The 16035-nt window shown below is 41.9% G+C and overlaps 1 protein-coding gene across 2 annotated transcripts in view; it reads left to right on the top strand.

Annotated features, from left to right (window-relative positions):
• The first annotated feature begins 765 nt into the window (after positions 1-765).
• HPRT1 (hypoxanthine phosphoribosyltransferase 1) overlaps positions 766-16035 on the top strand; it is a 42300-nt gene continuing 27030 nt past the window's right edge. Inside the window, exons 1-2 of one of the 2 annotated variants that reach the window (XM_017954392.1) lie at positions 766-903; positions 14675-14781. In XM_017954392.1, coding sequence (XP_017809881.1) covers positions 781-903; positions 14675-14781 — 230 coding nt within the window. In that variant the 5' untranslated portion in view covers positions 766-780. Of the gene's footprint in view, positions 904-1104; positions 1296-14674; positions 14782-16035 lie in introns of those variants that run through there. The other variant, XM_003918303.2, reaches the window with a different exon arrangement.

Genomic DNA, 16035 nt, shown 5'->3' with positions numbered 1-16035 from the left:
GGTTGAGTATATAAGAAATGGTGTTGCTGGAGCAACTGTTGCTTGCTTACCTGACCTATCTGAGAATTAATTAGCAGGGGAACATATTTTTGTTTTCAGATTCAATATAGGAAATTGTGTAGGCAAAAATAAAGATCAGTAGTAGTAGCAGTAGTTCCAATTTGCTGACTGTGTACTGTCCTAAGTGCATACATATACATACACACACGCATACCTATATTCCTCTAATACTCAAAATGATCCTGTTTATGTATTGTTAATATGCTCATTTTATTTTTAATTTTTATTTATTTTAAATTTATTTTTATTTTTGTTTATTTTTGAGACGGAGTCTCATTCTGTCGCGGAGGCTGAAGTGCAGTGGTGCGATCTCGGCTCACTGCGACCTCCGCCTACCGGGTTCAAGTGATTCTCCTGCCTCAGCCGCCCGAGTAGCTGGGATTACAGGCGCCCGCCTCCTCGCCCAGCTAATTTTTGTATTTTTAGTAGAGATGGGGTTTCGCCATGTTGGCCAGGCTGGTCTCGTACACCTGACCTCAGGTGATCCACCTGCCTTGGCCTCCCAAGGTGCTGGGATTACAGGCGTGAGCCACCGTGCCCGGCCAATATACTCATTTTAGTGAGGCAAAAATAGAGGCTCAGAGTCTGATTTGTACAAAGCTACAGAGCAGTTAAGTGTCCTCTCAGATGTGTACCCTGATATGGGTGACTAGGGCTCTAGGTCTCAACTGTTACAACCAGTTAAGAGTTTGGGGAAGCACTGGGCCAAGAGTCAGGAAAATGGAAGCCACAGGTAGTGCAAGGTCTTGGGAATGGGATGTCTGGTCCAAGGAGTCACGCGGTGACTGGAACCCGAAAAGCCTGCGCCCGGTTTATGGCCGCCATGAAGCAACGCGGACGGCGGTAGGTTTGGGAATCTGGGAGCCTTCTGAATAGGAGACTGAGTGGGGAGGGAAAGGGGCTTCGCTGGGGGAGCCTCCGCTTCTTCTGGGAGAAAATTCCCACGGCTACCTAGGGAGCCTACAAACTGGTAGGCGCTGGCGTAGGCGCGTGGGCGGGGCCGGCGGGGCCGGGGGCGGGGCCTGCGGGGCTGGGCTGGGCGGGGAGAGGGCGGGGCCTGCTTCTCCTCAGCTTCAAGCGGCTGCGACGAGCCCTCGGGCGAACCTCTAGGCTTTCCCGCGCGGCGCCGCCTCTAGCTGCGCCTGCACCTCCTCTGCCACCGGCTTCCTCCTCCTGAGCAGTCAGCCCGCGCGCCGGCCGGCTCCGTTATGGCGACCCGCAGCCCTGGCGTCGTGGTGAGCAGCTCGGCCCGCCGGCCCTGGCCGGTTCAGGCCCACGCGGCAGGTGGCGGCCGGGCCCTGAGGCGTGGGGTCCGCAGTGCGGGCTCGGGCGGCCGGGCCCAGGGAACCACGGAGGCGGGGGCGGCCACAGTTTCCCGGGTTCGGCTTCACGTCACGCGAGGGCGGTAGGGAGGACGGAATGGCGGGGTTTGGGGTGGGTCCCTCCTCGGGGGAGCCCTGGGAAAAGAGGGCTGCGTGTGGGAAGAGAAGGTGGAAATGGCGTTTTGGTTGACATGTGCCGCCTGCGAGCGTGCTGCGGGGAGGGGCCGAGGGCACATTCGGGAATGATGGCGCGGGGTGGGGGCGTGGGGGCTTTCTCGGGAGAGGCCCTTCCCTGGAAGTTTGGGGTGCGATGGTGAGGTTCTCGGGGGCGCCTCTGGAGGGGCCTCGGCACGGAAAGCGACCACCTGGGAGGGCGTGTGGGGACCGGGCTTTGCCTTTAGTTTTGCACACACTAGTTCATTTTTATAGAGATGCGCATGGCCTCATTGAAGCCCCACTACAGCTCTGGTAGCGGTAACCATGCGTATGTGACACACGAAGGAACTAGGGTAAAGGCATTAGGTCATTTCAAGCCGAAATTCACGTGTACTAGAATCCGGATTCCAGACTGACCATTGCCTCAGGATATAGAAAATGAGAATCTGGTCCTTACCTTCAAGAACATTCTTAACCGTAATCAGCCTCTGGTATCTTGGCTCCACCCTCACTGGTTTATTCTTGTTTGTTGAACCGGCCAAGCTGCTGGCCTCCCTCCCCAACCGTTCTGATCATGCTTGCTAAAGTAGTCAAAACCCCTGCCAGTTAAATGCTTTAACCTGCTTTATTACGATGATTTTTGTTGTTTTGGCAATGACCTGGTTACCTGTTGATTGTTTCTCCTACTAAAACTTTTTAAGGGCAGGAATCACCGCTGTAACTCTAGTACTTGGCTTGTAAGAGGTCCTCGATGATGGTATGTTGAATGAATACATTAAATAATTAACCACTTGAGCCCTAAGAAGCGATTCTATTTCATATTAGGCATTGTAATGACTTAAGGTAAAGAGCAGTGCTATTAACGGAGTCTGACTGGGAATCCAGCTTGTTTGGGCTATTTACTAGTTGTGTGGCTGTGGGCAACTTACTTCACCTCTCTGGGCTTAAGTCATTTGATGTATATCTGAGGTGCTGGTTACCTCCTGGAGTTATTGAGAGGATTATAAGACAGTCTATGTGAATAAACAACCCTTGCATGGTCCCTGGCTGGGAATAGTAATAATAGCCATCATCATGTTTACATACGTAGTCCTAATTAGTCTTCAAAACAGTCCTGTAGCAATGGTATGATTATTACCATTTTACAGATGAGGAACCTTTGAAGCCTCAGGCTAACAGACATACTGTAGGTCATATAGTTATTAAGAGAAGGAGCCTGACTCGAACCTAGCTCTCTCTGGAGTAATACCAGTTAAAAACTAGGCTAATAATAGGTACTCAAAAAAATGGTAGTGGCTGTTGTTTTTATTCAGTTGCTGAGGAAAAAATGTTGATTTTTCGTCTCTAAACATCAACTTACTTAATTCTGCCAATTTCCTTTTTTTTGAGACAGGGTCTCACTCTGTCACCCAGGATGGAGTGCAGTGGCGCAATCACTGCTCACTGTAGCCTCGACTTCCCGGGCTCAGGTGATTCTCCCCAGGCTCAGGGGATTCTCCCACTTCAGCCTCCCGAGAAGCTGGGACTACAGGTGTGCACCACCATCCCTGGTTAATATTTGTATTTTATTTTATTTATTTATTTATTTTTATTTTTATTTTTTTGAGATGGAGTTTCGCTCTTGTTGCCCAGGCTGGAGTGCAGTGGCTTGATCTCGGCTCACTGCAACCTCTGCCTCCCGGGTTCAAGCGATTCTCCTGCCTCATCCTCCTGAGTAGCTGGGATTACAGGTGCCCGCCACCATGACTGGCTAATTTTTTGTATTTTTAATAGAGACGAGGTTCACCATGTTGGCCAGGCTAGTCTCGAACTCCTAATCTCAGGTGATCCACCTGCCTCGGCCTCCCAAAGTGCTGGGATTACATGTGTGAGCCACCGCGCCCGGCCTAATATTTGTATTTTTTGTAGAGATGGTGTTTTGCCATGTTGTCCAGGCTGGTCTCAAACTCCTGATTTCAAGCTATCTGCCTGCCTCTGCTTCCCAAAGTGCTGGGATTACAGGCGTGAGCCACCATGCCTGGCCTAGGTAGATGCTTTTAGCTTTGGGGTGTGATGCCTGCCCCAGTATACAGTGAATTTAATTATTGCTAGAGCTGGCTGTTTCTTAGTTTTCTTTGAACATAAGATACTCATTGTTTTTAGTTTGCAAATCCCTCTTCCTTTTTAAAAAATTTCCTTCCCTTAAATTGTTTGCATGTTAGCAATAACAAATGCTTAAATGGTGTTATGTGCTAGATACTCTTCTAAGCCCTATTATGTATATTAACTAATTTTTTTAATTATGCAAATCAGAGAGGTTAAGTAACTTGCCCAAGATTACCTAACAATACTAGGATTTGAACCTAAGTTTGTCTCACCCCAGATTCTGCTCTTACAATCTCTAAACTTTTAAGTTAGTGATGACAATAGTAGATATTTATTGAATACTTAACTATGTTTTAGGCGTTGAAGTGAATATTTTGCAGGCATTATCTAATGTAAACACCCTAAAGTTACATAACAGGTACCCTTTAGGTAAATAAACACTAGTATGACCTTGGAGGCACAGATAGATGAAGTAACTTGCCCAATATCACTTACATGAAATTGGCCCTCAAATGTGTCTGATACAACCCATGCTGCTTGTAACTATCATTTTAAACTGCCAGGGTAAACTTGGACACACTTGAGCTAAGAAAAAGCTTCTAGATTTTTGCAAATTAATGTAAAATATACTTTATGTGGATATAATATCTTCTAAATTTCAGGGATGGTAGTCCTAGAAATGTAATTCCGCCCTAGCCAAGCTTACCCTGCCAATAATTTTTTACAGAATTGGTAAAACGGAGCACTTTTTTTTTTGTCCTTGGCCACACTGTTATCAATAGGGTGTAGATTGGCATCAGTCTGTAGGTGTAAACCAGAATTATTCTTTGTGACCACCAAGAAATAGAGCAGTTCAGTTCAGAGGTTTCTTTCTGTGAATTTAGCACTGTGACCTGCATACTACAGGTCTACTTTGTTTTCTATCCAATGTTTATATCTGGGTATTGCAAAAGGTAGGAAAAGGACCAACCAGATCAGCAGAGAAGAGGTGCTTTGGAGTTTTGTTTTAGTTTTCTGCAGTTCATTAGATAGTAACTAGTCCATGTCATTTTACTCCCCTGTAGTGAAGATATGTTGAAGATGTACTAGTATATTCTTCTACCTTTCTGTAATTTTATATTGTGTAGATTTGATAAAATTTATGTGTCCATCACCACCAGTAATATCAATATTGAGCCTCAATTCTTATTTTGCTGCCCAGTGGCTGCCAAATTACTAACATTTACAATAATTCACTACTACTGAGATAATTTACTTCTGATTCAATAACATACTTCAGATTGTTAGGGGACTACTGTCTTCAGCATTGTGCTTCTGATAACTGATAAGTATAATTTTTTTTTTGTCCAGAGTGAGCATGTCTATTCTTCTACTGTACACACTAATAAAAGGAAAAATTATAATATTGAGTAAATTCATGTCCTTATACATATAGTAGTTATGAGCCCATGTCCCTAGAATGGGTAATAATTTTTCCCTCTCTTGATTGAGTAGTCAATAATGCTGATTTTAATTCTTTTTTTTTTTTTTTTTTTAGACGGGGGCTCACTGCAAGCTCCGCCTCCAGCTTGGGTTGCACTGGCCATTCTCCTGCCTCAGCCTCCACGAGTAGCTGGGACCACAGGCGCCCGCCACCGCGCCCGGCTAGTTTTTTGTGTTTTTTTAGTAGAGACGGGGTTTCACCGTGTTAGCCAGGCTGGTCTCGATCGCCTGACCTCGTGATCCGCCCGTCTCGGCCTCCCAAAGTGCTGGGATTACAGGCTTGAGCCACCGCATTCTTATAACAGCTTTATCCCTCAGAAGGGAAGGCAAGCAAGTTATATAGGTAGTTTATTTGTAAGACTGATATGAAATTGGAAGATGAATCTACTATTAGCTTAAATTGTTTTTACATTTAGGCATATTGCATCAGCAACTCATAATTTTGGTTTTTTGTTATCCTGAGTTAACACAAATTATCCAAGGAGATGGCAGATCATCTGCTTTGAGGGGTTTTTTTTTTTTAGAATTTTAATGTATCTGAATATAAAAGGTAAAAATATGCCAACTAGCAATTTCTGCCCATTCCACAAGTTTGGAAATGTTATTGATTACTAGGAATAAAATAAAATGTGGTTTATCTATTGTTGTACCTCTTTTAATTCACATAGCTCATTTTTATCTTTTTTTTTTTTTTTGAAACGGAGTCTCGCTCTGTCGCCAGGCAGGAGTACAGTTGGCTCACTCCAGTCACCGACTCCCTGGTTCAAGTGATTCTCCTGCCTCAGCCTCCCGAGTAGTCGGAATTACAGGCATGTGCCACCACGCCCAGCTAATTTTTGTAGAGACGGGGTTTCACCGTATTGGCCAGGATGGTCTCCATCTCCTGACCTCGTCATCTGCCTGCTTTGGCCTCCCAAAGTGCTGGGATTACAGATGTGAGCCACCGCGCCCAGCCCACATAGCTCGTTTTTAGACTCACTTCCATTAACTTTTGTTTGGACCCACGAACATTGTCTTTTTTTTTTTTTTTGGAGGTGGAGTTTCACTTTTGTTGCAGACTGTAGTGCAGTGGTGCAATCTCAGCTCACTGCAATCTCTGCCTCCCGGGTTCTAGCAGTTCTCCTGCCTCAGCGTCCTGAGTAGCTGGAATTAAAGGCGCCCACCACCACGCCCAGCTAATTTTTGTATTTTTAGTAAAGACAGGGTTTCGCCATGTTGGGCAGGCCAGGGGTGATCTGCCCACCTCAGCCTCCCAAAGTGTTGGGTTACAGGTGTGAGCCACCACATCCGGCCAACATGTCTTTTTTTTTTTTTTCTTTTTAACCACAAAGAGACGTAAGCAATCCTTGTCACAGATGATGAATTGATACTGCAAGTATTGTCTTAGCTTGGATTAATTTTTTTGCTTACTGTAATTTTAGATAATATAGCTTTGTAATTAGAAATTTTATGTGTAAACCACAAAAATGTTTACGTGAAGGCCATTATTACAGATGTGACATGCATAATTATTAAGAATTTGTATGCTTACATGGGTCAGTCTGGCAAAAAATTACGAAGTTTTAAAAATTAAAAAAAATTTGTAATGCTAGTTTTACTGGAAAGTAAAATTATTTCAGTAATTGATTATAGCAAAACTATTGATTTTCATTCTAGACAAAAGTTAGAATGAAAAGTAATTTCTCAATACTCTTTCATATTAATAAAAGTACCTGTAGCGATTTTTATCATTCACAAGTATATCACAAGTAAGTTAGAATTTGAGAACTGTGTTCCAGATCTCTGAGGAGATGCAGTCAGATTTCTGAACTGTCTCGGCAAATGGTAAGCAACTTAGAGCTAGTAATTAATAACCTGTCCTTTGATTTCTAGTTCAGCCAGAAATGGCCATAATTGAGAAAGGCAGATCTGGAGAGTAACCACATTTTCATTCGCTTACCACTTCTAGGCCCCTCCAGAGCTCTCAAATATTTTGGGGTTGAGCCCTTCCCCAAAGCCATACAGGACCTTTTTTTGTGATCTGTTCTAGCCGTTTTTATGTTGGGTGCTTGTTATGGACTGAGCATTTATGTCCTCCCCCACCCCCTATACCTTTTTTGAAGTCCTAATCCCCCAGTGTGATGGTATTTGGAGATGGGGCCTTTGGAAGGTAATTACAGTTAGAAGTCAGGAGGGTCAGGCCCAGGTCTGATTGGGTTAATGCCCTTATAAGAAAAGACACCAGACCGGGCGTGGTGGCTCACACCTGTAATCCCAGCACTTTGGGAGGCCAAGGTGGGTGAATCACGAGGTCATGAGTTTGAGACCAGCCTGGCCAACATAGTGAAACCCTGTCTCTACTAAAAATATAAAAATTAGCTGGGTGTGGTAGCGGGCTTCTGTAATCCAAGGTACTCAGGAGGGTGAGGCACGAGAATCACTTGAACCTGGGAGGTGGAGGTTGCAATGAGCCTAGATTGTGCTACTGCACTCCAGCCTGGGTGACAGCGAGACTCTGTCTCAAAAAAAAAAAAAAAAAAAGAAGAAGAGGCACCAGAGAGCTTACTAGAAGAGGTGGTGTGAGCACACAGTTGGAAGACCTACAAGCCAAAGAAGAGGCCTCAGATTGAAACTTACCTTGCAGGTACCTTAATTTTGGACTTCCCAGCCTCCAAAACTGTGAGAAATAAGTTTCTGTTAAGTCACTCAGTCTATGGTATTTTGTTATGGCAGCCTGAACAGGTAATAGTTCTTTCAGAAAGTGTTGATAATGACCACATGCGACACCAAGTCACAAATAAAAAAGAGATGTGACTTATATTCATACAGAAAGTTGGGCACTGCTGTTGCCTTGTTGGTTTAGAAGGCTGTGCTAGTTCAGTGGCAGAGAGGTGCTGGTCTCCTTTACTCAGTTTACAATCTAGGCAGTAGAATGTAATCACTGCTTTAAACTTGATATTGCTTATGGAGAGAATCATTGGTGCTGGGTAACTTTGGGTTCTAGGTTTACTTTTTGTGTATATATAACTGTGTTTGGTAAATCACAAGTTTGTGGGCTTGTCGAATTAGATTTTGGTACAGATGATGAGCTTTATTATGCTATACAGTTAGTTCTATGTATATATGCCTTTACCACTAGATTATAAGCTCTTTTTTTTTTTTTTTTTTTTTTTTTTTTTGAGATGGAGTCTCGCTCTGTCCCCTAGGCTGGAGTGGAGTGCAGTGGCACAATCTCGGCTCACTGCAACCTCCACCTCCCAGGTTTAAGCGATTCTCCTGCCTCAGCCTCCCAAGTAACTGGGACTATAGACACGTGCCACCACACCCAGCTAATTTTTGTATTTTTTGTAGAGACAGAGTTTCGCCATGTTGGCCAGCCTGGTCTCGAACTTCTGGTCTCAGGTGATCCACCTGCCTTAGCCTCCCAAAGTGCTGGGATTTACAGGCGCAAGCCACCACGCCCAGCTATAAGCTCTTCAAGGGTTGTAAATTTATAATCATCCTTGTGCCCTCCTGCAAATTCTGTTGCACAGTGCCTTAATCAAGGTAGATGCTGAATGCATTTTTGTATAATTGAGTATGTTGCAATCCCCAACTCTTTCCAACTGTTCCTGTCAAAGCAGCCACTGCATTGTTAACTAATCCATATTAGATGGGGTTAATTAATATCAGATGGGACAAGTAAGGGCTAATAAGATTATAGGCCACCAAGTAGATTTATGTCTAGCTCTTATAGAGAGTGAGTTTATTGGACCTGTTTAATAGGAAGTTTTGGTGTTTGGGACGATTAAAACTGAAGTTCCTGTTTATTATACCTATTTATATTATTTCATATCAGTGGTCCACATGCAAGTGAGGCTTCTGAGTCAGAGTTTGAGTTCTCTCTTAGACTACCATAACACTTTACCTGTATCTTTTTTTCTTTTTTTAAGACAGCATCTCGCTCTGTCACTCAGGCTGAAGTGTAGTGGTGTGATCTCGGCTCGCTGCAGCTTCTGCCTGCTGGATTCAAGCAATTCTCCTGTCTCAGCCTCCCTAGTAGCTGGGATTACAGGCCTGCGCCACCATGCCGGCTAATTTTTTTTTGTATTTTTGGTAGAGACGGGGTTTTACCATGTTGGCCAGGCTGGTCTCGAACTTTTGACCTCAAGCAATCAACTCGCCTCGGCCCCCCAAAGTGCTGGGATTACAGGCATGAGCCACAGCACTCAGCTGTCTTTTTTTAAAATAGCAGTTTAACACTGTTCAGTTACTCATGTACATGTCATGCCATCTACTACACTGTAAGTTCTATGAGGGTAGCTGTATCAAATTTATCTAACTTTCTCTTTATGCATGACATACTAAGTATTCAATAAATATTTGCATGTTGGTGATAAGGATATAGGTTCTGAATAGTGGGTCCTTACCATTTAAGAATTGGTATTTGATGGCCAGGCGCGGTGGCTCACGCCTGTAATCCCAGCACTTTGGGAGGCCGAGGCGGGTGGATTATGAGGTCAGGAGATTGAGACCATCCTGGTTAACATGGTGAAACCCCGTCTTTACTAAAAAAATACAAAAAAAGTAGCCAGGCGTGGTGGCGAGCGCCTGTAGTCCCAACTACTCAGGAGGCTGAGGCAGGAGAATGGCGTGAACCCAGGAGGCGGAGCTTGCAGTGAGCCAAGATCGCACCACTGCACTCTAGCCTGGGCGACAGAGCGTGACTCTGTCTCAAAAAAAAAAAAAAAAAAAGAATTAGTATTTGATATTTGATCATTAAATATGAATTAAGAGGACTTAGACTTTTTGTTAAATGTCAAGCTGGGAAAAGTTGTCATTTTAATGAATTGCCTCTTATTTAATTTCGTCTGATGATACATTTTGTTTTTATTTTGTAAAAATTTTTTTTTTCTTTTTAGAGACAGGGTCTTGCTATGTTGCCCAGACTGGTCTGGAACTCCTGACCTCAGGCAATCCTCCTGCCTTAGCCTCCCAAAATGCTGGGATTACAGGCATGAGCCACCTCACCCAGCCTTGTATTATGATACGTTTTGAACAGCTACAAGTAGACATAGTATAATGAACCTGCATGTACCCATTGCCAAGTTCTGACAACTGTCTGTCTATAGCCAATTATGCATTTCTTAAATTAGAACCCCCTCAATATACCCAAATATATATATATATATGAAGTTGTGAATTCATATCTAAAGTATCTCAAGTGATGCAAGTTTTATGAATTTTTGTTTATGCCTTTTGGGAAAGTTGTATTGGCAATTTTTTTATGCTTAAAGTAAACCATAAATAAATCTTTCAAAAAAAAAATCCAGGTTGCAATAAAACAAACAAAACAACTTATTGACATAAATGTGATATGTAAATCTGTTTTGATTGGAAATCAATTTGTTATATTGACAGAGATAGAATTCCTATTTTAGAATACATCTCTGCTGATCTGTCTGTATTCGTAGACTGCATATCTGGAATGAACTCTGGGCAGAATTCACATTGGCTTCATTTGAAACAAACAAGACTTTTGAAATTCTTAGTCCATCTGCAGAACCTGTAGCCAGGCACTGAACCATTTTGATAGATGCCGTAGTCGTTACAAGTGTATATTTCAAGGAGTTCTGGCTGGGTCCTAGTTTGTGCTTGTGGCAGAAGCAGTGAGTAACTGGGAGGAAGTTGGTGAGTAAGCTTCAAGGAAGAAGTCATTTTTAGTACTCTGGATCTTTCTGATTTTAAAGCACTACAAAATGGTGCATTTTCATTCTTGTCAAGTGATAACAGATATATTCTGATGAGCCTGAAATGAATACATATTGTATCATTTTTATAATATCTAGCAAAGTGTGTTATTTTCCCAAAACTTGAACTAAATTTCAGTTCATAAAATTTTTTTATTTTATTTTATTTTATTATTTTTTGAGACAGAGTCTCGCTCTGTCGCCCAGGCTGGAGTGCAGTGGCGCGATCTCGGCTCACTGCAAGCTCCGCCTCCCAGGTTCATGCCATTCTCCTGCCTCAACCTCCCAAGTAGCTGGGACTACAGGCGCCTGCCACCACGCCTGGCTAATTTTTTGTATTTTTAGTAGAGATGGGGTTTCACTGTGTTGGCCAAGATGGTCTTGATCTCCTGACCTCATGATCCGCCCACCTCGGCCTCCCAAAGTGCTGGGATTACAGGCGTGAGCCACCGCGCCCGGCCAGTTCATAAAATTTATAAAATACTTACTTGTTGTAAAATATTTTTGGAATGTTCATATAGGTGACACACAAATGTCCCATTTTCATTCTTTCTATAGTAAATATGTTCTGATATAATGTGAAGGTTTAGCAGATGCATCAGCATTTAATCCTACAGGATCTGGCATAATCTTTTCCCCCAAGAATAGAAATTTTTTCTGCTTATGAAAGTAGTACATGTTTGTTTAAAAACAAATCAATATTGACTTCTTCCCGCTGTGTAGCACTACGCCCCCACCTGGCCATGACCAGGGGCATGTCCTGGTCCACCTACCTAAAAATGTTTGAAGCCAGCCTCCTGGCCATGTGCACAGGGGCTGAAGTTGTCCCACAGGTATTATGGGCCAACCTGGCAATACATGAAGTTCCACCAAAGTCTGAGAACTCAGAACTGAGCTTTGGGGACTGAAAGACAACACAAACCTCAGATTTCTCAGCACTGGAAACCTCAAAATATAACTGAATTCCATAAATAAGATTTTAAGTCTTAAATATGTATTTTTAAATGTATTAAAAGTCAAGCTGCTTGTACTTAAGCACCTAATACAATGCTTAGGTTGTAAAAGGAGATGCTCAATAGGTACTAACTGGTATGTTGAGATTTAATTATGGTTTGACCAGTATTTCTTGGAAATTGCCAAAGCTTATATCATCAGCTTCTTGAATGTGATTTGAAAGGTAATTTAGTATTGAGTATCACGTGAGCTAGAGTATTTCATTCGTTCTGGTTTATTTCTTCAAATAGACTTTGAATATAATGGTGAATGGGCATTATAAATTAATAAAAATGACATTGAAAATGAAAAAAAAAAAAACAAATATTAAAGTGTAGAAAGTGACCAGGCGTGGTGGCTCACACCTGTAATCCAAGCACCTTGGGAGGCTGGGGCAGGAGGATCGCTTGATCCCAGGAATTCGAGACCAGCCTGGGCAACATAGGGAGACTTCGTCTCTAAAAAAAAAAAAAAAAAAAAAGATTTTTTTAATTAAAGAATTTTTAAAAAGTGTAGAAATTGTCAAGACCCCACTTCTTACCATTATTTGGTATATTTCTCTATACCTACCCACCCTTCCTCCTTTTTCCCTCCCTCCCTTCCCAATCTTTTTATCTTTGTATTCTGATTTTTTGTTTGTATATTTTGCTTTAATTTAATGTATCTGTTAATTTCCCATACATTTTATATCTATATATAAAAATACATGCTGCCAAAGATAATTTATAAGAAAGACCATTGAATTTTTTTTAAAAAGTAGTATATATTCATTGAAGAAAATTTAGAATATATAGCAAAGTAATAAAGAAGTAAATAAAATTGCTGTAACTCCTCTTTCAAAGATAATTGCTTTTATGATTTTGTTGTATTTTTTTCTGTATATAGGTACATATATAGTATTTATAAAGCTGTAATCATAGTACATTTTCACATCACAGGTACCATATCAGTGTTACTAAATATTTTGTATGCCAGGGGCTAGACATACCAAGACAACCAATATGTGGTTCTACTTAAACAATATTAGAGTATCTTTTATGATGGCACTTCATTAGTTGACTGTAACAATCTTAGACTTCTAAGAGTTTGGGTTTTCAAATGATCACTTAGCTTTTTTGGGTGATTTTCCCCCCCTGCTGTGAGATGAGAGAGGCTGTTTGGATTTGGGATTGGGGTAGGGGGGACAGCAGTTTTTCTTTTCTTTTTCCAGGTAGGGTATTGCTGTGTCACCCAGGCTGGAGTGCAGTGGTGTGATCTCAGCTCACTGCAACCTCCACCTCCTGGGCTCAAGTGATCCTCCTGCTTCAGCCTCCCCAGGCGCGTGCCACATGCCTGGCTAGTTTTTGTATTTTTAGTAGAGATGGGGTTTCACCATGTTGGCCAGGCTGGTCTCTAACTCCTGACCTCAGATGATCCACCTACCTGGGTCTCCCAAAATACTGGGATTACAGGCATGAGCCACTGCATCAGCCAGCAGTTTTTCTTGTTTTGTTTTGTTTTGTTTTTTGAGATAGGGTCTTTGTTGCCCATGCTGGAGTACAGTGGTGTGATCATAGCTCACTGCATTCTCAAACTCTTGGGCTCAAGTGATTCCTTCTGCCTCAGCCTCCCGAGTAGCTGGGACTACAGGTGTGCACCACCATGCCTGGCAAATTTTTAAAAAGTTTTTTGTAGGGATGGAGTCTTGCTACATTCCCCATGTTGGTCTCGAACTCCTGGCCTCAAGCAACTCTCCTGTCTCAGCCACCCAAAGCACTGGGATTACAAGTGTGAGCCACCACACCATGCCAGTTTTTCCTGTTCTGTGTGATATTTTATCTTGTTAGACTGCAGTGTGTTAAAATTTGTTTTACTAAATTTTCAAACATACTCAAAAGTGGAGAGAATAGTGTAATGAATACTGATATATCATCACCCATGTTTAGAATATTATTAAATATTAAGATTTTGCTGCATTTGTCTTAGCTCTTTAAAATTTTTCTTTTTCTCTTTGTGACCTAAAGGAAATTCCGTATCATATCACTTGACTTCTATATTCTTGACTAAGATGACTAAGACATATAGTTAAGTGGTGGGTTTTTGATTTTTTCTTTTTTTTTTTTTTTTGAGACGAAATCTCACTCTTGTCCCCCAGGCTGGAGTGCAATGGCGTGATCTCAGCTCACTGCAACCTCTGCCTCCCGGGTACAAGCGATTCTCCTGCCTCAGCCTCCCAAGTAGCTGAGATTACAGGCGCCTGCCACCATGCCCGGCTAATTTTTGTATTTTTAGTAGAGACGGGGGTGTTCACCATGTTGGCCAGGCTGGTCTCAAACTCCTGACCTCAGGTGATCTGCCCGCCTCGGCCTCCCAAAGTGCTGGGATTACAGACCTGAGCCACTGTGCCCGGCCTGTTTTTTGTTTGTTTGTTTGTTTGTTTGTTTTTGAGACAGAGTCTTGCTCTGTTTCCCAGGCTGGAGTGAAGTGGTGCATTATTGGCTCACTGCAACCTTCATCTCCCAGGTGCAAGTGATTCTCCTGCCTCAACCTCCCAAGTAGCTGGTACTACAGGCATGTGTCACCACACCCGGCTAAGTTTTTTGTATTTTTAGTAAAGATGGGATTTTGCCATGTTGCCAAGGCTGGTCTCGAACTCCTGAGCTCAGGCAGGCAGCCTCCCAAAGTGCTGGGATTACAAGTGTGAACCAACGCGCCTGGCCTGTTGTTTTCTTATATAATTCATTATAATACCTACAAAGTTAACAGTTACTAATATCATCTTATACTCAAATTTCTCTGATAGACTAAGGTTATTTTTTAACATCTAAATCCAATCAAATGTTTGTATCCCATAATGCTCTCATTGAAACAGCTATATTTCTTTTTCAGATTAGTGATGATGAACCAGGTTATGACCTTGATTTATTCTGCATACCTAATCATTATGCTGAGGATTTGGAAAGGGTGTTTATTCCTCATGGACTAATTATGGACAGGTAAGTAAGATCTTAAAATGAGGTTTTTTACTTTTTCTTATGTTAATTTCAAATGTCAGCAACTGAGTACTTGCTATTTGAACATAAACTAGGCCAACTTATTAAATAATAGATGCTTTCTATTGTTAAAATATTCTTTATTAAAAAAAGAGAGGAGGGCCTTACTAATTACTTAGTATCAGTTGTGGTATAGTGGGACTCTGTAGGGACCAGAACAAAGTAAACATTGAAGGGAGATGGAAGAAGGAACTCTAGCCAGAGTCTTGCATTTCTCAGTTCTAAACAGGATAATGGGCTGGGGCTGAATCACATGAAGGCAAAGTCAGATTTTTATTATTATGCACATCTAGCTTGAAAATTTTCCGTTAAGTCAATTACAGTGAAAAACCTTACCTGGTATTGAATGCTTGCCTTGTATGTCTGGCTATTCTGTGTTTTTATTTTAAAATTATAATATCAAAATATTTGTGTTACAAAATATTCTAACTATGCATATATATATTTATATTTTAACATGAGTATAGTTTTAAATGTTATTGGACACTTTTAATATCAGTGCATCTAGAGCTATCTAATATATTTTAAAGGTTGCATAGCATTCCATCTTATGGAGATACCATAACTGATTTAACCAGTTCACTATTGATAGACACTATCTTGTTCTTACAAACTGTACTAGAAGAAACATTCTTTTACATGTTTGGTATTTGTTCAGCTTTATTCAAGTGGAAATTCTGGTCAGGGGGAAAGAGTTTATTGAATATTTCGGTATTGCCAAATTATCCTCTAAGAAGCTGAATCATTTTATACTCCTGATGTTATATGAGAGTGCCTTTTTCCTCACAATTTGTCTCTTTTTTTTTTTTTTTTTTAAAGACAAGGTCTCTGTTGCCCAGGCTGGAGTGTAGCAGAATGATCACAGCTCACTGCAGTCCCAACCTCCTGGGTTCAAGCGATCCTCCCACCTCAGCCTCCTGAGTAGCTGGGACTATAGGTGTGCGCCACCACTGCCAGCTACTATTTTTATTTTGTAGAAATAGGGTTCGCCTTGTTACCCAGGCTGGTCTTGAACTCCTGGGTTCAAGTGATCTGGCCCACCTCAGCCTCCCAAAGTGCTGGGATTATAGGCGTGAGCCACTGGCCCGGTTTCTACAGTCTCTTTTAATATTGTATATTATCCAAGAAATTTCATTTAATCAGAACCTGCCAGTCTAATGGGTGAAAATGATATCTTGTTTTTATTTGCATTAAAAA

Source organism: Papio anubis, chromosome X, assembly GCF_008728515.1.
Source record: "Papio anubis isolate 15944 chromosome X, Panubis1.0, whole genome shotgun sequence".
Lineage (NCBI taxonomy): Eukaryota > Metazoa > Chordata > Mammalia > Primates > Cercopithecidae > Papio > Papio anubis.
The sequence above is the reverse complement of the archived record's forward strand: the minus strand, read 5'-3'. Positions and strand labels throughout refer to the sequence as shown.